Source organism: Mustela putorius, unplaced genomic scaffold (genome assembly GCF_011764305.1).
Source record: "Mustela putorius furo isolate JIRA1106 unplaced genomic scaffold, ASM1176430v1.1 tig00003898_pilon_pilon_pilon, whole genome shotgun sequence".
Lineage (NCBI taxonomy): Eukaryota > Metazoa > Chordata > Mammalia > Carnivora > Mustelidae > Mustela > Mustela putorius.
The window spans coordinates 8003688-8027909 of record NW_025422047.1 but is presented as its reverse complement, the minus strand read 5'-3'; the positions used below and the strand labels follow the sequence as shown (position 1 = coordinate 8027909).

Sequence of the window (24222 nt, the reverse complement as noted above, 5' to 3'; positions counted from 1 at the left end):
TTAAAGTATTTTATCCTGGTAAATTTCTGTGTGTATTTATAGGCAATATAGAGTGTTTCTATATTTTCTGTGGGTGTTTATAGGCCAGGAAATGGTAGACTCTTGTTTACACTCTTTCAAGATTACTGTCATTGGCCCAGCTGAATTAAGGGTAACATTTCTTCTGTTGAAACGAATTATTTCTTTATTATTTTCTTGTGAAGGAGCTCAAAGTAATTTAAAGGCATTTTTTCATTATAATTATGAGGTCCTTTAAAAGGCTTATTGTAAAAGGCTACGCTCAAAGTAATTTAAAGGTGCTCTTTCATTATAATCATGAGATCCTTTAAAAGGTTTATGGATAAAGGCTTGATTTGGTTCATATCAGTGAGGCTTTAAGCTGTTGGCAATGCAAAAATCTTTGTTTAGCCATCACATTCTTAAAAATTGAGATACCATTCACATGCCATAAAATCCTTTCAAAGTGTGTATTATAGTAAAGTTCTGTACAGCCATCACCACTAATTCCAGAACATTTTCATCCCTCCAGAAAGAAACTCTGTGGTTATTAGCAGTTACTTCCTATCGCCCCTGGCAGCCACTAATCTGTTTTCTTTCCCTACGGATTTGCCTGTTCTGGATATTTCATCTAAATGGAATTATATAATATGTGACCTTTTGTGCCTGGCTTCTTTTACTTAACATAGTTTTCAAGGTTCATTCATGTTGTGGCATATATCAGTACTCCATTCCTTTTTATGGCTAAGTAATATTTCATTATCTAGATAATAACAAAATCAGTTCATGATTTTTTGGGTTGTTTCTGTATTAGTTATCATGGCTGGCTTGTTTTAAACTCAAAGGTTGTGGGTTTTTTGTGTGTTTTTATTTTTTTGTTTTCTTAGTTTTTCCCTTGGTATTTGACAACTAAAATATCCTACATAAAGTTGTAAGTACTTAGTGAAATCCAGCTTTTTTGTTCTTTATAGCATTTCCATATGTTAGTGCTCTTGAATTCATGCCCACTAGGTTCAGTTGGTATCCTTTTCTTTTCTGCATCAGTTGGGAAACTGAAGTTACTGTCTTCCAACTGTCTTTATTCTTGTGTTGGGAAAAGATGCTTGGGTTTTAGAAGGATTTGCCCCATAGTGACAGATTCCATTCCCATTTCCTTCTGTTTGCAGAGCATTCTGCTAAGTGATGAGTCCAGTGAGGCAGATTCTCAGAGTGAAGACAATGAAGAAGAAGAAGAAGAGGAAGAACTCCACCTCAGCAGAGAAGAACTTCATAACATGTTGCGGCTGCACAAGTATAAGAAACTTCACCAGAATAAGTATAGCAAAGACAAGGAGGTAAGAGAGTTTCAGTGGAAATCTCAGACCTTCGTGCCGTGTACTTAATTTAGCCTGTTTTTAACATTCATTGAAGACACATCATTTTACCTTTAGATGGTGGTGGTGGTGATTCTATTACAAGCTTTATTGAAATATAGTTCATATACCAAAAATAGCCTTTGAAATCAAGTGTACATTTCGGTGGTTTTTAGTATAGTCATAAAGATGTGTAACTGTCACCACTACATGATTCTGAAATGTTTTCTCCAAAACGAAAACCCGCTCCCCTTAGCTCTTGTCTTTCATTTTCTCCCATTTCCCTCAGCCCTAGGAAGCCACTTAGTGCTATAAATGTGCCTGTTCTAGACATTTCATGCAAATGGAACAACATTTGGTACTTTATGTCCATCTTCTCACTTAACATGTTTTCAAGCTTCATTCATATTGTAGTTTATATCAGTGCTTCATTCCTTCTTATTGCAAAATAATATGCCATTGTGTGGGCATACTGCATTTTACTGTCCATGTATCACTTAATGAATTAATTGGATTGTTTCTGTTTTGGGGCTTTTAGAAATGATAGCTATGAAGAGTGAGTTGTTTTCATTTTTTGGCTGTTACAGATAAAGCTGCCTTGTTGATTGGTATACAAGTTTTTGGTGTGCACGTTTGTTTTCATTTTTCTTTTGTATATACCTAGAAGAGGAATCACTGGGTCATATCATAACTCTGTGCTTATCATTTTTGAGGAACTGCCACGCTGTTTTCCAAAGTGGCTGCACAATTTTAAATTCTAGGGGTTCGTTTTTTAATGCACTTGCTCTTTGGAAATGTCCCTATCTTGAAAAACTCTTCTTACTAACATTAGATTGATAATGGTTTTTAGTCACAACTACTTGAATACTGTTACCAAAGCCTTCTGATTTTCGTTGGAATTGTGGTGCTTTGAACATGATGAGCAGTAGAATTATTTGAAGACCTAAAAACTTTGTAACAATTGGTTAATATCCAAGCTAGTTCAGAAAGCTTTGAATAATATGCTAAAGGTTAGGAGTGCCTGGCTGGCTCAGTCTGTAAAGCATCTGACTCTTGATTTTTGGCTCAGGTCATGATCTCAGGGTTATGAGATTGAGCGCTGGGTCAGGCTCTGCACTGGACATGGAGCCTGTTTAAGATTCTGTCTCTTCCTCTCCCTCTGTTCCCCTCTCATACCCGTCCTCCACACCTGGAGCTCTCTCTAGGGGGAAAAACATATCTGTATATCTATATCTATATAGTTATATAGATTTGTATATGTTGTGAAGTTTATAAACCTGCAGAAATAATAAGTAGTAAGGTATCTGACTGCTTTGACAGAGTTCCTTCTTCAAGTACGGTGCTAGGCATTTGGTGCTTGAAATATTTGATCTTTTTTTTTTTTAGCATAGTTGACATAAAATATTAGTTTCACTTATATATTCACAATATAACTGATTTAACATCTCTATACATTATATTATGCTCAAAAGTGTAGCTACCATTTGTACCATACAACACTATTATTATATCATTGACTGTATTCCTTACGCTGGGCCTTTTATTCCCACAATTTACTCATTTCATAACTGGAAATCTGTATTTCCCACTCCCTTTCTCCCATTTTGCCCAACCCCTGTCACCCTCCTTCCCTCTTGACAACCATCAGTTTTTTCTCTCTTCAGGTCTGATTCTGCTGTTTGTTTTTTAGATATACCTGCAAATGTGTGTGTGTATGTGCATGCATACATGCCACATTTTTATCCATTCACCAAACAGTGGACACTTAGGTTGCTTCTGTGTCTTGGCTCTTGTAAATAATGCTGCAGTAAACGTGAGTGCATGTATCTCTATCTCTCTCTTTCTCTTCTTCTTTTTTTTTTTTTTTAACATTTTATTTATTTATTTGTCAGAGCACAAGCAAGGGGAATGGGAGGCAGAGAGAGAAGCAGGCTCCCCCGCTGAGCAAGGAGTCCGCTGTGGGGCTCCATCCCAAAACCCTGGGATCATGACCTGAGCCGAAGGCAGCCGCCTAACTGACTGAGCCACCCAGGCACCCCACACGTATCTCTTTGAATTAGTTTTTTTATTTTCTTCGCTAAATACCCAGTAGTGGAGTTATTGGATATGATATTTCCACTTTTAGTTTTTTGAGGAACCGTCGTACTATTTTGAGAGTGTCTCTAATTTGCATTCCCACCAGCAGTGCATGAGGATTCCTTTTTCTCTACATCCTCACCAACACCTCTTTCTTGTGTTTTTGATACTAGCCATTCTGGCAGGTGTAAGATGATATCTCGTAGCTGATTTGCAGTTTCCTGATTAGTGGTGTTGAGCATCTTTCCATATGTCTTTTGACCATTGGTATGTCTTTTTCAGGAAAATGTCTATTTAGGTCCTTTGCCTGTTTTTTTAATCATATTGTTTGTTTTTTGGTGTTGAGTTGTATAAATTCTTCACATATTTTAGATATTAACTCCTTATTGGATATATAATTTGCAAATATCTTCTCCCATTCAGTAGATTACCTTTTTGCTTTGTTGATGGTTTCTTTCACCGTGCAAAAGCTTTTTATTTTGAAGTAGTCTGATCGTTTATTTTTGCTTTTGTTTCCTTTGCCTTATGAGACATATCTAGAAAGATGTTGCTATGGCTGATGTCAGACAAATTACTGGCTCTGTTCTTTTTTAAGGTTTTTATGGTTTTAGGTCTCAAATTTAAGTTTTTAATCCATTTTGAGTTTATTTTTGTTTGTAGTGGTAGGAAGTGGTCCAGTTTCATTCCTGTGCATGTGGCTGTCCAGTTTTCCCAGCACCATTTATTGGACAGACTGTCTTTTCCCCATTTTATATCTTGCCTCATCTGATACAGATTAGTTGGCTATATAAGCATGGATTTATTTCTGAGTTCTCTATTCTGTGTTGGGGGGAAAAATTTTTTTTTTAAAGTATGCTCTATGTCCAACATGGAGCTTGAACTCATAACACTGAGATCACAGGTCACATGGTCTACCAACTGATCTAGCCAGGTGCCTCTTATTTCTGGGTTCTCTGTTCTGTTCCACTGATCACTGTGTCCCTTTCTGTGCGTGCACTCTACTGGTTTGATCACTACAGCTTTGTGGTGTATCTTGAAATCTGGAATTGTGATACTTCCAGCTTTCTTTTTCTTTCTCAAGATTGCTTTGGGTACTTGGGGTCTTTTGTGGTTGTATACAAATCTTAGTACTATTTCTTTTAGTTCTTTGAAAAAACGCATTGGTATTTTGGTAGGGATTGCAATACCTGGTCTTTTTAAAATAGAAGTAAAACATATATGGGAAAGTTCATAGATTTTAACTACTATAGTTCAAAGAATGCTCATTTAATTTTGACCATTGACAGGGTACCTTGTGATAGTTCTCCATGTCACTCTTCTGTCCTAGTTTCAGTTCTTAGACTGGCTGGAATCTAGGAAAGAGATTGAGGAATGGATTGTTTACACTTATATTCATATTTATCCATTGGTAATAAGTGAGACAAAATTAATGTGCGTCTTGGAGGTCAACTTAAAAGCAGTATTTGAAAAAAATCTCTCCCTGGACAGAAAAAACCAATCGATTATTCATGTGTTAGAATTCTGGTAGTGTAGGCATTATCCATAATATTGTCAGCCTCTATTAGTGGGATATATAAAGACTGAAAAGGCTTGAAAGATAGGAGAATTGCGGTAGCTAGTGACTCTTTGATCTAGATAGACCAAAAGCCAGAATAACAGATATCAAAACCTTACTAAATCAGACGACTTATTGGTAATAGAAATATGGTTTATTTCTTGTTGATGAATTCCATGCGGAGCCCCTTCTGCAGAATTGCATCTCTCAAATATGTGTCACTTCCAAGCAAATATTCTGGTGGAAATTCAGAAGCATGAAGTGTTTTCCTTTCTTAAGTTATTTTCAGTAACTTGCCATGTATGTACCTGATGAACCCATTTTGTTTTGAAGTAAGGAAATAGTTCACTTTGAGGTACTAAATCGTTATGGGTCTTTTTGTGAGAAGAACACCATATTTAGGAGCTCTGGTTTTTCTCCGGCTAAAGTTTTTGTAGTGAATATGATGTGAAGGCTGGCTTAGAACTCAGACCCGCCCCTATAAGCCTCCCTGTCTTTGCTTCAGTTACAGCAATACCAATACTACAGTGCAGGCCTGCTGTCCACATACGACCCTTTCTATGAGCAACAACGGCACCTACTTGGGCCCAAAAAAAAGAAATTCAAGGAGGAAAAGAAACTTAAAGGTGAGCATACTGCCCTGCCTTCCATGTTTACTCATTCTTAGTATTAGGGTTGTGTGTAGCCTGGTAGTACCTTTGGACTTTGAACGTGATCCATGTAGTAGAAACTTGCTTTATCTGGGAAACCCTAGTCTTCCCCTAAGTAATACCCATTGTTAACCTTATTTCATATTTGGTTTATGATCTTTTCTGGAATTAAAAAGACATAAGGACTGTGGATTCCTAGCCAGAGTTTTAAGCCAATTACTTTATCCCTTTTTTCTTCTACATACTCTTCCAAATGTTGAAACTGTTCTGGGAGAGGAAGAAGTTGGTTACACATAGGGAAGTATGAAGAGCAACCTGAAGTGTTAGGAATAACTCATTATTGTTGCTGTATGTGGAACTTTTAAATAGATCACCTCTTGATAATCTTGTGCAGTGTTTGTTTGCATGTTTGCCAGGAAGTGTGTTTTCCTCCCTTACTGAGCTCTAAGCATCTGGAAATCAGGAAAGAAGTAGGAAGGGAAAGTTTTAAACTATCTGTACAAGGCAGATTTTTGCCCCTGAAGGTATGAACTCTACTCAGAAATTCTTTTCAGTGTTCTTCCCTTTCTCCCACATCTGCTAGTTTATCTCTATTTTCTTATCCTCCACACTCTCACCCCCAAATTAGTTTTTTATTCCATGTATGATTTTCTCTTCACAGGTTGTAATGTCCTATCAGCGCATTGTTTTCTTTCTTTGTTATTTCTCTTTAATCACCTTACATTGCCGCCAAGTAGAAATGTTTCCTTCCTCTTGGCCATTACTTGAGCTCATGGTACTTTGAAATCTCCTTTCCTGTTGTTGGGTTCAACAGAAATTCAGTTTTTAGATTTTATTCTGTGTTTTTCTTTCATGTCAACATAGGGAGTATCCAGTGTTCTTTCCCCTCTAAGGTAGTGAGATCTTCCTCTTGGAATATTCATGGGCCTGAATTGATAAAGAGATAAACATTGCCAGCCTCAAGTGGGATGAGGAAAGAACCTTGAACTGTCTTAAAGTGATGAGGTTATTTGTGGCTCTCTTGTGTGGAAGGGAAGAAATGCAGGGTTCTCAGTGTCTGTTTCCTTTGCAGCCAAGTTGAAAAAAGTAAAGAAAAAAAGGCGAAGGGATGAAGAACTTTCCTCTGAAGAATCTCCTCGTTGCCACCACCACCAGACCAAAGTCTTTGCCAAGTTCTCTCATGATGCACCACCTCCTGGCACCAAGAAGAAGCACTTATCCATTGAGCAGCTTAATGCTCGTCGCAGGAAAGTATGGCTCAGCATTGTGAAAAAGGAACTACCAAAGGTACGTGGGTGCCTCCAGCATAGGAGATGGAAGAATATTTTGTCTCCCTGCCCTCTAAAGAGGAGCTGTGAGAGCTAGATACCTTCACAGTGTTCAGAAAAGAAACTGATCTCTTGAATTAAGATCATGTTGAAGAGTACCCTTGGCAATCAACCATTTTTCTAGATTTTGATCAGAATTCACAAAACAGTTGTTGTATGATGTTCATTATCCAAAAAATGGAGGGAAACCTCTTTGAGAAAGGAAATCAGTTTTTTTACTTACCGTAGTAGAGATTTGACAGCAAATTGATAGGTAGTAATAGAGGAGATTAAACTGAAATGGTAGACTAACGTTTCTTAGAGAATCTGTGAATATTTGGATATTACTGAATAACCACAGGTATTGGAAAAAATGTAAATGATGCAAGAGAAAGATGTATAAGCATTCTTTTTGCTCTTTTAATTTGTTTGGGTTTGATAACATTTTATTTTGATACAATTTCAAATTTGAAAGTTTCAGGAAATGTGCAAGTAACTTTTCTCAGTTACTTACCAGTTGTTTGCATTTTACTTAATTGCCTTATAAATTGTGCAATCCTAATAGAAAAATGAAGAGGATATTTTCTGAATTTAGAAAAGTATCAACCTCAGAAAAGTCTGTGTGTAAGAATTGCTGGAGAGGAGAGGGAGACAGTAAGAGACTCTTAATCTCAGGAAACAAACTGAGGGTTGCTGGAGTGCAGGAGGCTGGGTGGGATGGGATGCCTTGCTGATGGACATTGGGGAGGGTGTGTGCTGTGGTGAGGACTGCGAGTTGTGTAAGACTGATGATTCACAGACCTATACCCCTGAAACAAATAATACATTATATGTTAATAAAAAGAAGGGGGCATCTGGGTGGCTCAGTGGGTTAAGCCTCTGCCTTGGGCTCAAGTCATGATCCCAGGGTCCTGGGATCGAGCCCCGCATCAGGCTCTCTGCTCAGCAGGGAGCCTGCTTCCTCCTCTCTCTCTGCTAGTCTCTCTGTCTACTTGTGATCTCTCTCTGTCAAATAAATAAATAAAATCTTTAAAAAGAAGAAGAAGAAAGAAAAAAACCACAAAAAAGAATAGCTGGTGGGGTGACTGGGTGGCTCAGTGGGTTAAAGCCTCTGCCTTCAGCTCAGGTCATGGTCTCAGAGTCCTGGGATCGAGCCCCGCATCAGGCTCTCTGCTCAGCAGGGAGCCTGCTTCTTCACTCTCTCTCTGCCTGCCTCTCTGCCTACTTGTGATCTCTCTCTGTCAAATAAATAAATAACATCTTTAAAAAAAAAAAAAAGGAAAGAAATGGCCTCAAAACTGGAGATACATCCCACAGGACTGTAGGATTGGTTCAAGAACCATGGAGCAAAACTTAAGAAAATAAAACAGTAGCAGTTAGCTGGGATAGAAGATAAGACCAGCTCTTCCAAGAAACATGGATGCCCCTCCAGCATCCCTTGATGGTGCCTACCCTGCTTCCCTGCTTCATACAGGTCATAGGATACATTCCTTCCAACTCAGCTATGCTTCAATTTCAAGGCTCTCCCAGACCATTCCGTTGGCCACAAAATAGTCCATTTTGGCTGCTGCCAAGATCCTAACATCTACTCCCTTTTCCCATTATGGATCCTTAACTTCTTTCCACAAGCTTCACTGGTAATGCTCTTGGTTCTTCATCTCTGCAAAGAACTTAGAGAAATAAGCCAGACATAAGGTCCCGTGTTACAGTGATTTGCAATGATTCCCATACGAGACAGGTACAAGATCAACATGACATGGATGCATTTCAGAAACATGCTCCATGAAAGAAAAAAGGCACAAAAGTGATAGATCTACATAGTGGGTTATTATAGTTAAAAAAGAAATAATGAGGACGATGTTTCTGAGATGATATGGAGTAATTTCTAAGATGTGCTGTTAAGTGAGAAAAGCAAACAGAAACAGGTATCTATAGTATTTACCTTTCATGTAAGCAAAATAAAAATACAAGAAAATACACAAATCCTCATTCATGCAAAAGAAATTCAAGAAGGAGAAACCAGAAACCAAAGTGTTGATTTCTTATAGGGAGCAGGTGGGGAAAATGTAGAAAGAAAGAGGGGAATGGACAGGTTAGCAGGGATGAGGGGGTGTCTTCAAATACATGTTTTTATATGTAGGACTTTCAGGATTCTAGTGATGTTTCGTATGTCCCTTGCATGCCCCTATGGTAAAACCGTTAAAACCAACCAGGATGTGGGTGAAGAATGAGATTGAAGGGCTATGTGGGCAAAGTATAATAAAGACAGAAACAAATGCTTATCTGCCTTAGAAATGAATAATAGAATCAAGTTGCAGGGACAAAGAAAAGGGCTCATAGAAGTTACTGAGGAAGTCAGTATTTTGGTTGGATATGTAAGGCTGAAGACCAAAAGAACTCTGCATGAATACTACAATTGATATAGTAAGTGTTTCTTAGGAGAGGAGTGGATGAGTAATTTTGGAATTACTTTAAATGCATACTAGAATTGAACAAATATGTCGTAGTTGACAGCCAGTTTGTCATACTGTTGGAAATGCTAACGTGAAGCCTTTGAAATTCATAGGTTTTGATATGTATACAGATAGATGTGTACAGAAATGTAGTTGTCTGTGTATGCATAGGTTAGTATGCATATGTATTTATTTTCTGTCTTTGCTGGGAGTGCCTAGAAACAGTGACATCCTGGTAATAATGAAGGTATCTTGTGCCCAGGTCTTGATTTCCAAATACCTTTATTCTCTAATAAAAAGGAACCAGAGCTCCTTGGAGAAGTAGTTTATTCCAGAACTTCGCAGGGAAAATGTAAGATGAGCCTTAAACTTCTTGGAGTGTCAGAAAGTAAGGATGTGCTTGAAGAAAGATGAGTGTGGGGGATTGTCAAAAGAACACAAGAGCTACCTAAAGGAGCTCCTCATGGTCAAAGTTAGAATAACTGAACACCAAATTTGTTAATAATAATACTGGGGTGCCTGGGTGGCTTAGTTGGTTAAGCATCCACTCTTGATTTCAGATAAGGTCTCAATCTGGAGTTTTGAGTTCAAGTCCTGGATTGGGCTCCATACTGGGCATGGAGTTTACTTAAAAAAAGAAAAAGAAAATACTGAATTTTAACATACAGATTAAAAGAAATACCTTTGAGTCCATATTCTTTTAAATAAATAATCAAATAAGTAAGGTAGAAGGAATAGCTTTTCCTTGCAGTAGAATTCCAGTTAATGAACACAGAAGGAAGGAAGTAGAGAACCCTCATTACACAAATACCACAGTGATAATTGTTGCAGACTGGATCCATTGATGAAGACTGAAATTAGAGGATGAAGGTTAAAGGAGACACAATTTGCACAGACCAAAAGCATCTACTCAGCATACATATAAGCACAAAAAGAAAGATAGTAGCTATTATGGTGAAAATTGGCAGAATCTACCTTGCCCAAATGATCTAAGTAGTCACTAGTAATATAAATTTTGACCTTGTGAATTGGATGTGATGCATGAGAACACATCATTTCGGTGGTATTCTTGCCAGAATGCATAATATTATTCCAATCATGAGAAAATATGAGAAAACCACAAATTTTGGCACATTCTATAGAGTAACTGATGGGGGCCTTTCAAAAGTATTGAGGAGGTAAGAGAAAGATTGAAGAAATGTAACATACAGGAAGAGACTAAGGAGAAAAGAAACTAAATACATGGAATCCTGTTACAGGATGCTGAAACAGGAAGAGGATTTTAGTGGAAAAATTGTTGACATTCAGATAAGACGTGTAATTTAATTAATTTTACTAGTTTTATTTTCCTTTCTTAGTAATTGTTTTCTAGTTACATAAGATGCTAAAACTAGGGAAAGCAGCAGGAGGGATGTAAGGAAACTTATTTTTTGCAACTTTAAGTCTGAAATTAGTTCAAAACAAAGGTTTTTTTTGTTTGTTTGTTTTTTATAATTTTTTTTTTAAGATTTTATTTATTTGACAGAGAGAAATTACAAATAGGCAGAGAGGCAGGCAGAGAGAGAGAGGGGGGAGGAAGCAGGCTCCCTGCGGAGCAGAGAGCCCAACGCAGGGCTCTATCCCAGGACCCTGGGATCAAGACCTGAGCCAAAGGCAGAGGCTTTAACCCACTGAGCCACCCAGGCGCCCCCAAAACAAAGTTTTAAGATGATATGGCAAGAATAATGCAAGGAACTGCCATGTAACTTTCACTCATATTTAGCAATTGTTTGCTTTGTTTCCTTTTTTTTTTTTTTTTAAGATTTTATTTATTTGTCAGAGAGATTGAGATCATAAGTAGGCAGAGAGGCAGGCAGAGAGAGGGGGAAGCAGGCTCCCTGCTGAGCAGAGAGCCCAACATGGGGCTCCATCCTAGGACCCTGAGATCATGACCTGAGCTGAAAGGCAGAGGCTTTAACCCACTGAGCCACCTAGGTGCCCCTCCTTTGGTTTTTCAAATTTCTGTTATATTAATGCATACTTTTTTTTCTCCCCCATTTTGAGGGTCAGTTTGACACTTTGTACTGAACTTCTTTGTAATAGTTTAATATGTATTTCTTAAGAAAAAGGACATTCTCTCATACAGAACAACAGTGCAGTTACAGAAATTGTTATCGGGTCCACAGACCATATTCAGATATCTCATCAGTTGTCTCTGTAATGTCCTTTATAGGACTTTTTTTTCTTGATTCAGTCCAGGATCCAATCCAGGACTCTGTGTTTCATTTATTTGTCATACCTCTTTAATCTCTTTTAAATCTGACACAGTGTTCTTTCATGACATTTTAATTTTTGAATAGCATACCCCTGTTACTATGTATAGTGTTTGGGATTTGGGTTCATGAGATTCCTCATTATTAGATTTGCGTTATGCGTTTCGGGCAGGATTACCAATGGAGTGGTGTGTCCTGGGTATGCTGCACTAGGAGGCACATGACACATCGTTTCCAGTATGATACTAGCTTTGATCCCTTGGAGTGTTGGTGCTTCCCTACTGTACAATGACTGCCTTTCTTCCCAAACCAGTTAGTAAGTATTTTTGGAGAGAAACTTTAGACAGGAACATTCTTGATGGGAGGAGTTAAGGGAAAACCCTCTTTTATCTGATGAAGAGGCTTCAAAATTCTGCTTTTCTGGGTCTCCTGGCTGGCTCAGTGCATAGAGCACATGACTCTCAATCTCAGGATCGTGAGTTTAAGCCTCACATTGGGTATAGAGATTACTTTAAAAAATAAATAAAAACATATTTTTTAAAATGACGCATTTCTGATCAGGAATTCAACAGAAATATTTGAGATTTTTGTCTTGAACATGGCAGTAGCTGCTTAAGCATTAGTAAAAGAAAGTTTTTGAGGGACGCCTGGGTGGCTCAGTTGGTTAAGCAGCTGCCTTCGGCTCAGGTCATGATCCCAGCGTCCTGGGATCGAGTCCCACATCGGGCTCCTTGCTCAGCAGGGAGCCTGCTTCTCCCTCTGCCTCTGTCTGCCATTCTGTCTGCCTGTGCTTGCTCTCTCCCCCTCTCTCTCTCTGATAAATAAATAAAATCTTTAAAAAAAAGAAACTTTTTGATAAAGGACTAAAAATTCTCCTAAGCAGACAGTCTGAAGTGGGAATTTTATAGAAATGGCATTTGGGCTGTCTGTAACTTCAAACCCACTGTTTGTTCAGAATTAGGGGCAGAGTGCTTTAACAGAGAGTCACCCAGCTGTGCCTATGCTGTGTCTTCTCCCATGTCAAGTGGATCATCTTAGGAAATCAGGTTTCTTTATTGAGGTTTTTGTTTTAACTAAATTGGAAGACAAAATAAGCAGTTGGTGACTGGCTTGTTGGCTCCTGAGTCATCTTGTGTTAGGTCTGCCTTGGAATTTTTTTTTTGAGAAGATGAAGCTTAAGTGTTGGGAGAAATTAATGGTAGCAGTAGGTTTGTCTTGGTTGGAGGATAGAATCACAAACTGGGAAGCTAGTTTACCTCTCCCCTAGCAGTTTCTGTGTGTGAGTGGCTACTGTCTCAGCTTCTTTGCAGGTTGGTTCTGGAAAGCAGTGTGTTTTAGTCAGGATGGTGTATGTTGGGTATGTTGTTATATTTCCTAATCCACTTCAAGCCTTAAGTATAACTTAAATTCTTTCCAGAGGATGCAGAAGACTCTATTTAAGGCAGCCCCAGGCAGTATTCTTAATACTGTTTTAGTAGTTTTGTGTGTGGTTCTCAGTTGCTGCATTAGGATGACTTTATTTTTTTTTTAACCCTTGAGGAGTTGAATAAAAGACAGTGTCAGTCTACATAATCTTATTTCAAAAGGACTCCTAAATGAAATAATTGTCTTTAAATATTTTAGGCCAACAAGCAGAAAGCTTCAGCTCGTAACCTGTTTCTCACCAATAGCCGAAAGGTAAATTATAGTTTTGTGTTTCCCATTTTATGTTATGCTGGATCATATTTATGTTTGCTGCTCTTGTATCTTGTGACCTATTGATAATGAATCTGGGAGTACCTAAGAGAATTTCTAAATGTTCTCAATTTATTTTAAAAATACAATTGCTCTTCCTCACATTTCTGGTATTTAAACCGTTTTGGATGAGACCATAGCCTGCTCTGATTCCTTAGGGAGATCATGGAAGCTTCCTGTGCTCAGTCTCTTTAAGAAATGATGATGTTAATATCAGTACCTTCCTTTAGAAGGAAGTAGCACAACTCCTTTGAAAGCTGTGAGATCAGATGAGGTAATGTTATTCTGTTTCCTGTGCTGATCACTCATCACTGGTTTACTTACCTGTAAAATGAGTATATCGTTACTACCAACTTCATAGAGTTTTTGTGAAGAATAAATTAGTTTAATATATGTTAGGCTTAGAGTGGAGCCTAACATATAATAGGCATTAATAACTATTACTCTTAATATGTGTGGTAATACTTTGTAATTTCCCAGCACATCTCAGATCATTGTTTTTTTTCCCCATCTTCTAAGGCACTGTGTATATAGATTTCTCATACCATGTATTACCCCAGGGTTTGGGTCACAGTACCATATGGGGATATTAATCATTCTGGGAGAGAAAGAGATGTGGCCATTGGAAGATTGTGTGCACTGACAAGACTGAGGAATTAGAGCTCAGGGAGAGCTGGCCCTAGTTTTGGGTCTTCTCTTTTGTGAGAATGTTGTTGTCATCTGCAGCTTGCCCACCAGTGTATGAAGGAGGTACGTCGAGCTGCCTTGCAGGCCCAGAAGAACTGTAAAGAGACCTTGCCTCGTGCCCGCCGCCTCACCAAGGAGATGCTTCTGTACTGGAAGAAATATGAGAAGGTGGAGAAGGAACACCGCAAGCGTGCCGAGAAGGAGGCCCTGGAGCAGCGGAAGTTGGATGAGGAAATGCGGGAGGTATGACAGTAGTATAAAATTTTGAAACCCTGATTGCTGCAGCCATATTGAGAGGTTGTTATGTACCACATAAATTAAAAGTTAATCAATGAGATCATTGAAAAAACATTTTAAGAATAATTTTGAGGATAGTAACTTTAGTTTGATAAGCCAATTCTGTTTTTATCCTTTCAGTAAGTCCCTCTTTCTGGCCTTCACCTCTCTTTTTTCTATGCCGAGTTTTTCTGTTCTTTGTAGCCTTATTCCTCTATATATTTCTGGAGGCCCAAAAAAAGGAAAAAAAGGGACAAACGAAAGAAAAAAAACCCTTATAGCTTATCTTGGCTTGGTTCCAGGTACTGTCTGCAGTTTTCTTCCTTGTTGGAAGAGCAGGGCTGGCTGCCAAATTTAGGGTCAGATAGGAACAATAGACAACTAGTCTAGTTTTGAAACCCATCCCCCCACCTGTTTCACTGGTTTAACTTTCAGGCAGTACTCCTCTAAGCTTGATGTCAGTTGATGTAGGTGGTTAGATTGTTCAGGGAGGCAAGAGGAGAGAGTAGGAAAACAAAAATTGTGTTGCCATGAGCAAACCAGTTGGGATGTGTGGAAGGAAAGTTGAGGTCTAGAGGAAGAGAATCAGGGGATTGGTTAATGTTTTCTTTCAGGTATGGGTAGTACTCCTGTCGGAGCAGAGGTGTGGCCATTGCTGAGCTCTTCATCTTCTGTCCTTTATCATGCCTTTGAGAACCAATATGGATTTTGCCCAGTTTACTTATTTCCCCTGGGTAACATTTATCTTCGCATGCAAGACAAACATATTAGTGTGTTAGGAAACATTTGATGCTATCCGGAATACTTACTGAATTTAGAGGCATTTGAGAGTTGGTCACAGATCCTGAAGTTTTACAAGCAGCCAGACTTCTAGTCTAGGTTTGTGAGACATTCTCTCAGTTTTGTTGATAGTTAACGGATGAGTTTCCTTCATGTCTTTCTCCAGCGTGTTGAAACTTTGTTTTTCTTTTAGTTCACTGTGTTCATTTGAACGCATAGTAGTTGATTTTTTTAAGGTTAAAGGAGATAATGCTTGTTTTAATTTAGAGAGGTTTCCTTGATAGAATGTTAGCTTTGCTAACACACTAAACATAAACACCTGTATCCATTATGAAAATAACTCCGTTTTCTGTTAAACTGTCTTTCAGATTTCCTACTCGTTTGAATCTGGCTCAAGTACTGTAAAATCTTAAAAAGAGAGAGCATAGTTTTATGTAGCATACTTTAGGACTGGTCTCCTTTCTTGATTAACTTTCCTTGTTGTGTTTTTGTTTTTCATTTTGGGGAAGGTAATGGATCAAGGATAAGTCCGCTGTACCTCATATGAATTTTATAAAAATAGTTAATGTAAAGCAGTGACTCTGTGTGTGTGTGTGTGTGTGTGTGTGTGTGTGTTTGATCTCTATTCATATTATCACAGATAAATATATTCTGTTTTCAGAGCGTTTTCTTCCTTTGATTGGCTTCTCCTGAATTGACTTCCCGAAAAATTCATACCTTCTAGTCACTTATTTTGATTTTGAGTGATGAAGATTTTTTCACATGTTTACATTTTTAAGATATTAAAACTAAACACATGTATCTACATCCAGGTTGTGGAGTAAAAATGCATTGGTTGAGTTTAGTTGGTGTCTCAGTGCCACTCTAGGAAAGTAATACAGTAAAGAAATAAGCATTTTAGACAGAAGCCTAATGAAGAGAAGACTTCAGATTGTAAATAAGAGCAAAACCCATGTTATTGTTAGATATAACTAAAGGTTGTTCTTTGCTTTTAGTACCACTGACTTGGATTATAATAAAATTATGCACTAGCAGTTAACTACCTTTCTAAGGTAGAAGAATTTGTAAAAGAATTATATGTAAACTATATATAGATTTGGTGAATTCTGTTGATCACCTTTGTATATGATTGATGATTTTAGTCTTTTAGTGAAAATAACTTTGTTCTCCTTTAGGCCAAGAGGCAACAGCGAAAACTGAACTTCCTAATCACCCAGACAGAATTGTATGCCCATTTCATGAGTCGCAAACGAGACATGGGTCATGATGGAATTCAGGAAGAAATCCTAAGGAAACTGGAAGACAGTTCTACCCAAAGACAAATTGACATTGGTGGAGGGGTGGTAGTTAATATCACACAGGAGGATTATGGTGAGTCCTGAAGCGTTTGGTGAGTGGATCGGGGTGAAATTTGAGGGGAATTTCATAGAGAATAGTGATCAAGATGACATTGAGCTCAGAATAAAAAGAAGTAGAGGAAGTGGGTACCCTCCATTTTTTTATACCTAAGGTTATACACCTGATTAGTTCTTGTACATTTTATATTGATTGGTAGGTAATGATTAGTAAAAGAGAATTTTTTGCATGGAGTAGGGAAAGTATGAATAAAACAAACATACAAAATAACTTTTATTAAAGAATTTGAAAAGGAAAGTGTATGTTTATATGATCTTATAAGTTTGGGAATATTTTATATGTTTTGATTTGTTAGTAGAATGGAGGGTATTTTACCAGAAGAATTCAGTGAACATGTCTCAGCAGAGCAAACTATCTGTCACATACTAAGATTCTTAGTGATGCAAGTCCACCATAAGAAAAAGACTGTGCAGTTGTGGTATTTTTAAGATTTTATTTATTGAGAGAGAGAACGAGAGAAAGCACAAGTGGGGAGGAGAGGGAAAAGCAGGCTTCCTACAAGTAGGGAACCCAGTGTGGGCCTCAATCCCAGGACCCTGAGATCATGATCTGAGCCAAAGACAGATGCTTAACCAACTGAGCCACCCAGTCACCCCTCAGTTGTGGTCTTTTGGTGACAAAAAGAAGTGGAAGGGTGGATTGGGGTGAAATTTGAGGGGAATTTCATAGAGAATAGTGATCAAGATGACATTGAGCTCAGAATAAAAAGAATAAGTGTGCTTGCAAGGACCTTGGGGTTCATACATATCTGGATTTCTTCTTTGGGAATAGTTTCACCCAGCAAAAATCTGTCACAATTTTGAGTCCCTGTTGTTTTGCTTTTCTTTGTTTTGTGTAAGAAACTCAGGATTGGGAGATGAGCTCAGTCGCCTGTTGGTTTCTGTGAGCTGGCTTTGGCAACTGGAGACCATGTCAGCCCTCTGCCTTCATAATCACTCCTAAGTCCTTACCTCTGTCATGTAATTTGAACCTTTCTACTCTCTCACTCTTAGGGATGAGTAAATTGGGGGAGTTAGGGATTGACAGTGTTGGTATGAGTTGCATCTTTGAAGGAGATCAGTAATGACGTATGATAATCTCTAAGTTTTCCTTTTCAGATAGTAACCATTTCAAAGCCCAGGCCCTGAAGAATGCTGAAAACGCTTATCATATTCATCAAGCTCGGGTAAGTCTTAAAAATGAAAAGAAACTGTAAGGGGCTCCGGAAATAACCTACAATCTTTCACTTGAGTGGTCTTCCTTTAGACTTACTCATAGTTTCAATTAAAAGCATTGGCAGTTGTGTATATATGTGAGTGTGTTGGGTAGAGGCTGTGTCTCTATTTAGAGCAGTAGGAATAATTGAGGAAGGGTGGAGAATGAGCATTCACTTTTCTAAGCCTTAGGAGTCTGTTGACTGAAGCTTGGACAGTTACCTATTTTTTTGGTCATCTTGAGTAATCATGGGTAATGTAGTGTGAAGCACATCATGGTTATTTAGTGGTATAAATGACATTGGTGCTTATTAAGAGAGCTATATCATCGATATAAGAATATTGCTAAGTTAGGACTTTATTTCACCTTAGTAATAAGTGGCTAATTCTTGAAGTAGTGATATTTCATGAAATCAGAAGGAAACTGCAGTTAGATTAAATTTAAGTAAAGAAAGTAAATAATATACTGCATAGGATCCCCATGTAAGAGCTTCCAAGTCAGGATAAACTTGACTTTCTTTACACCACACCCAGCTAAACAAATTTCAACACATGCCTTGATGGAGCAAGTAGTCCTGTAATACGGTTTATGGTCATGTAATACGTCTGCTCATCCAAAACATATTCTTATGTGATTGTTAAAATAATTTATATTAGTAAATTAGTAAAAATATTAGTAATATTTAATATATTGTGGGGTTTTCTTTGTTTTGTTGTTGTTTTGAGAGAGAGAGAGAGAGAACATGGCCGGGAGAGGGGAAGAGGGAGGAGCCGACTCCCCGCTGAGCAGGGAGCCCAGGGTAGGGTTCTATCCCAGGACCCTAAGATCATGACCTGAGCTGAAGGCAACTACTTCACTTTTTATAGAATTATCTAAGAATTAAAAAAGAGGGCACCTGGGTGGCTCAGTTGGTAAAACCACTGCCTTCAGCTGAGGTCATGATCCTGGATCGAATCCCGCATCGGGCTCCCAGCTCCTCAGGGAGTCTGCTTCTCCCTCTGACCTTCTCCCCTCTCATAAGCGCACGTGTGCACATGCTCTCTCTCTTTCTCTCTCTCAAATAAGTAAATAAATAAATAACTATTAAAAGAATTTTTAAAAAGAATTAATAATCTAGGTGCCCCTCGCATATTGTGCTTTATATATAATATATTAAATAATATCAGAACTTTTGTTCCAGTTATCACAAAGTAGATATATTATCATTATGAACTTTATTTGAATTTCATTTTTTCCCTCATATGTTTCTTCAAATGTGCTCTTACTTTCTAGACAAGGTCATTTGATGAAGATGCGAAAGAAAGTCGAGCAGCTGCCCTTCGGGCAGCAAACAAGTCTGGCACTGGGTTTGGGGAGAGTTACAGCCTGGCAAACCCATCTATCCGGGCTGGGGAAGATATTCCACAGCCTACAATTTTTAATGGCAAATTAAAAGGCTATCAGCTGAAAGGCATGAATTGGTTGGCAAATCTCTACGAACAGGTGAATTTTAGAACTATGACATACCCACTCTCTTTCGTCACATGTTTTCCTAAAGTCATTGGTTCTGTGTATTGTGAGATGAGCACAAGACAAAGTTTTAAATTTCTTCCCTTTGAAAAGTTTTATCCTCTGACAAGAGTCAGAAAGATGTCTTTAAATTTTTAACCTGAAATTTTATTGGGAGGATATTTGTATCATGTTTGTCTTAGGTCTTGGTAAACCTGATTGTTTTTTGGCCTGGATTAAATTAGCTGAATAACTGGATTTGGCATCTTCACCTCAGATACCATGATTCTTAGTTGTAGCTGTGGAGTTGGCAAAAGGAATCATTACAGCTGTGGGTAATAGTGCTGAAATGGTATTTTTAGTCACCTTTGTCTAAGTTAAGTCTGATAATTTGATTAGTTCTTTGGGACAGTAGGTTGAATTCTGTGTGATGGAATATGAGAGGTTATTGACTGTTTTTTTTTCCCCCCAGGGCATTAATGGCATTCTTGCAGATGAAATGGGCCTTGGTAAAACAGTGCAGAGTATTGCCCTCCTGGCCCATCTAGCTGAGGTGGGTAGATGCAGTCTGTCTTCCCCACTCTAGATTTTGGGGTGAGAATCAGCCATTATCAAGCACTGTGCCACACTTTGTAGCATCTGAGGACAGTAGGACCTAATTCCTTGCCTTCAAAGTCATCTCAAGGTGACACAGTGTGGTGAAGCATTTTGGTTTTCAAGACTAAAATATTTACTGAGAATGTATGGTTTGACATATTGCCCTCCGTCCCCTGCCCGGAGCCATTCATATAGTGACATAGACATTGTAGTTATTTGGACCAGAAGACCCAGGTTCACATTTGAACTCATATTGACTATAAACAGTATAAACTTGGGCACTTTATCTGGTCTGTTTTGCTCTGACTTCACTTTAATTCTCTGAGGTTTAGTTTCTACTTCTGCAGAGTGGGGATAATACCTACTTTATAGGAATTCTCTGAGAATTAAATGAAAAAATGTATGTAGAAGTATTTTGAAAAAAGCAAAGTTCCAGTAATAGTAAAATTGGTAGGAGTGTCTCGTATAAGGGAAGCAATACAAACAAGTCAGGGTATGATAAGTGCATTGTGAATGATAGAAATTAGGACCTATAAGTGGTTGGGGTGGGAGTAATGCTTGGTACTTTTTCTCAAAGTTTTTCTGAGCCAATTCCTTGCCTGTGTTGTTATTAACATAGGATATTATTGCTGAGAATGCAGATGTGGGAACTAGGCACCATTTCTCTTGTTACAGTGTATCATTCTTAAACTGCTCTTGTCACTGATTATAATTTTGAACTAAATATCTCCAGTTTTCCTGCAGTTAGCTGACCCAATTTTTGTCTTTCAGAGAGAGAATATCTGGGGACCTTTCTTAATAATTTCACCTGCTTCTACACTTAACAATTGGCACCAGGAGTTTACTAGATTTGTTCCTAAATTTAAGGTAAAAATCGATCCAACAAAAATTTCTATCGCTCTCTAAAATAAACTTTCTGACTTTTTTTTTTTTTTTTTTTGCTGTGTTATTTAATTGCTCTAAGAGTTTTTAATTTCTTGCACTTTTTCTAAAATACTTTAGATACATTCTCTTTAAAACTTTCTGATTAGTGGGGTGGGTCAGTTAGTTAGGTGTCCAGCTCTTGATTTCAGCTCAGGTCATAATCTTAGGGTCCTAGGCTTCATGCTAAGCGACAGTGTGCTTAAGATTCTCCCTCTCCCTTTACCCCTCTCCTCCACACACTCACACTCTCTCTGTCTCTCTCGTGCATGTGCGTGCTCTCTCTCTAAAATAAATAATACTGGGGCGCCTGGGTGGCTCAGTGGGTTAAAGCCTCTGCCTTTGGCTCAGGTCATGATCTCAGGGTCCTGGGATAGAGCCCCACATTGGGATCTCTGCTCTGCGTGGAGCCTGCTTCCTCCTCTCTCTGTGCCTGCCTCTCTGCCTACTTGTGGTCTCTCTCTGTCAAATAAATAAATAAAATCTTTAAAAATAAAATAAAATAGGGCGCCTGGGTGGCTCAGTGGGTTAAGCCGCTGCCTTCCGCTCGGGTCGTGATCTCAGGGTCCTGGGATCGAGTCCCGCATCGGGCTCTCTGCTCAGCAGGGAGCCTGCTTCCTCCTCTCTCTCTCTGCCTGCCTCTTTGCCTATTTGTGATCTCTCTCTGTCAAATAAATAAATAAAATCTTTTTAATAAATAAATAAATAAATAAAATAAAATAAAATAAAATAAAATAAAATAAATAATACTGGGGCGCCTGGGTGGCTCAGCGGGTTAAAGCCTCTGCCTTCAGCTCAGGTCATGATACAGAGTCCTGGGATCAAGCCCCGCATCGGGCTCTCTGCTCAGCAGGGAGCCTGCTTCCTCCTCTCTCTCTGCCTGCTTGTGCTCTCTGTCTGTCAAATAAATAAATAAATAAATAGATAAATAAATCTTTATTTTAAAAAAGTAATAATAAAATAAATAATACCTTTAGAAAGAAAAAGTTACTGAGGTGCCTGGCTGGCTCAGTTGGCTAAGTGTCTGCCTTCACCTCAGATCATGATCCTGAGGTCTGGGATTGAGCCCCGCATCAGGCTCCCCACTTAATGGGGATCCTTTTCCATCTCCCTCTGCTGCTGCCACTGTTTGTGTTCTCTCTCGCTCTCAAATAAATACATAAAATCTTTTAAAAAGCGCCTGGGTGGTTCAGTGGTTTGCGCTGCTGCCTTCGGCTCAGGTCATGATCTCAGGGTCCTGGGATCGAGCCCCGCATCGGGCTCTCTGCTCCGCAGGAAGCCTGCTTCCCTCCCTCTCTCTCTCTCTGCCTGCCTCTCTGCCTACTTGTGATCTCTGTCTGTCAAATAAATAAATAAAATCTTTAAAAAAAAAATTTAAAAAAATAAAAATAAAAAATAAAAAAATAAAATCTTTAAAAAAAAAAGTTACTGGGGCACCTGGGTGGCTCAGTGAGTTAAGCCTTTGCCTTTGGCTCAGGTCATGATCTCAGGATCCTGGGATCGAGCCCTGCATCGGGCACTCTGCTTAACAGGGAGTCTGCTCCCCCCCCCTCTCTGCCTGTCTGCCTACTTGCGATCTCTGTCTGTCAAAAAAATAAATAAAATCTTTAAAAAAAAAAAATTGTTACAGTAACAATAATAAGCATATTACATCCTTTTGTTTCATAAGTGAGAAAACCAAAGTCCAGTTTGAGTGATTTGCTGCATTAGCCCCATGGATTGATACTCTTGGTCAAAGTGCCATAGTAGAAAGTATCCACCTTATTATTTTAAAAGATATTTTGGCAAATCATATCATCAGGGCACATATCCTGTAAATTACGGCTTTGCCTCCCCCCCCCATATTTTCATAAATAATTCATTTTCTTGATATTCTAAAGTCAGATCTTTAGTCCTAGTCGAGATTATAATGTCTAAGGTAGATAATAAAGTTGATTTTAACTAATTCAGAGGAAAAGAAGTGAGATTGAGGTCAGAAGGCAAGTATGTTGCACTAAATTGTGTAAGATGTGGAAAAGATTTATTAAACAGGGTTTAATTGTGGAAAGTTATTGAGATATAAGAAAGAATGGGTATGATTTATTATGTTGCTTGCAAGTAAAAATGGTAAAATCAGTTAAATGTGAGTTCTGTCCCCAAAGTAATGATGATAAAACTGCACAGAGAGGAAGATTTTATGGAGATTCTTTTTTTTTTTTTTTAAAGATTTTATTTATTTATTTGACAGAGAGAAATCACAAGTAGATGGAGAGGCAGGCAGAGAGAAAGAGAGGGAAGCAGGCTCCCTGCTGAGCAGAGAGCCCGATGCAGGACTCGATCCCAGGACCCTGAGATCATGACCTGAGCCGAAGGCAGCAGCTTAACCCACTGAGCCACCCAGGCGCCCCTGGAGATTCTTTATCAAGAGTTACTATTAGGGTCTCCCTGATTTGGGGTCTCCTTAATACATAGGTTCCATGCAGTTTAAAGGGTACAGGATAGGGTGGAGGTGGGGAGTCAGATGTTTTCTCGCTTATGTTTTTTAAGGAATAAGGACACATCTGAGATATTCCACTTAGGGATACCTTTGTGGCTATGGCCCCATTTTTGTGACTTAATTGTAGATTTAAAAACTGTTTACAAGGCACATTAGGTATATAGCTTTTAACTTTGCTGACATTTTTAAATTTTTAAGATGAGATTCTAAGGCAATTTGTTGAGTATTTTCTCTAGAGTTTGCCATTTGGTATATGGAGCTGTCATATTTTTTCTGCATTTATTCATTTTATTTCATTCATTCATTCATTTTCTTTTCCAGCACATGTTAAACAATCAGGAAGTTGAAAAATTAAGTCTTAAAATTTTCCAGCAAACAAGTTGTGGGGGCGCCTGGGTGGCTCAGTGGGTTAAAGCCTCTGCGTTTGGCTCAGGTCATGATCCCAGGGTCCTGGGATCGAGCCCCACGTCGGGCTCTCTGCTCTGCAGGGAGCCTGCTTCCTTCCCTCTCTCTCTGCCTGCCTCTCTGCCTACTTGTGATCTCTGTCTGTCAAGTAAATAAAATCTTTTAAAAAGTGGGGGGGGCCTGGGTGGCTCAGTGGATTGGGCCGCTGCCTTCTGCTCAGGTCATGATCTCAGTGTCCTGGGATCGAGCCGCACATCGGGCTCTTTGCTCAGCGGGGAGCCTGCTTCTCTCTCTCTCTCTGCCTGACTCTCTGCCTGCTTATGATCTCTCTCTCTGTCAAATAAAGTCTTTAAAAAACAAAAAAAACAAAAGCAAGTTATGTTTTCAGTAATAACTGCACTGACCATTAGATGGCAGTGCATTACTGCTTGAGTCATTGATACCTCTCCTTTGATTTTGTGCCCGTGCCCGGAACTGAGTGCTCATTTGCATGTTGAGCTTCCTTTGGATATTCTAGGGGTCAGTAAAATATGGCCATGGAATAGGATGTGGTCCTATTCCAGTTGACACTTTCATTTGTCCTAGTTGTTTTGTTTTGTTTTTTAT

The 24222-nt window shown here is 38.7% G+C and overlaps 1 protein-coding gene across 3 annotated transcripts in view; it reads left to right on the top strand.

Annotated features, from left to right (window-relative positions):
- The window catches only part of INO80 (INO80 complex ATPase subunit), a 138098-nt gene that overhangs the window by 31442 nt on the left and 82434 nt on the right, over nucleotides 1–24222 (top strand). For all 3 annotated transcript variants that reach the window (XM_045067904.1, XM_045067903.1, XM_045067902.1), the window contains exons 5-14: nucleotides 1164–1331; nucleotides 5486–5606; nucleotides 6703–6917; nucleotides 13266–13319; nucleotides 14103–14306; nucleotides 16295–16490; nucleotides 17633–17700; nucleotides 19002–19211; nucleotides 19690–19770; nucleotides 20586–20681. In XM_045067904.1, the coding sequence (XP_044923839.1) occupies nucleotides 1164–1331; nucleotides 5486–5606; nucleotides 6703–6917; nucleotides 13266–13319; nucleotides 14103–14306; nucleotides 16295–16490; nucleotides 17633–17700; nucleotides 19002–19211; nucleotides 19690–19770; nucleotides 20586–20681 (1413 nt within the window). The remainder of the gene's footprint in view (nucleotides 1–1163; nucleotides 1332–5485; nucleotides 5607–6702; nucleotides 6918–13265; nucleotides 13320–14102; nucleotides 14307–16294; nucleotides 16491–17632; nucleotides 17701–19001; nucleotides 19212–19689; nucleotides 19771–20585; nucleotides 20682–24222) is intronic.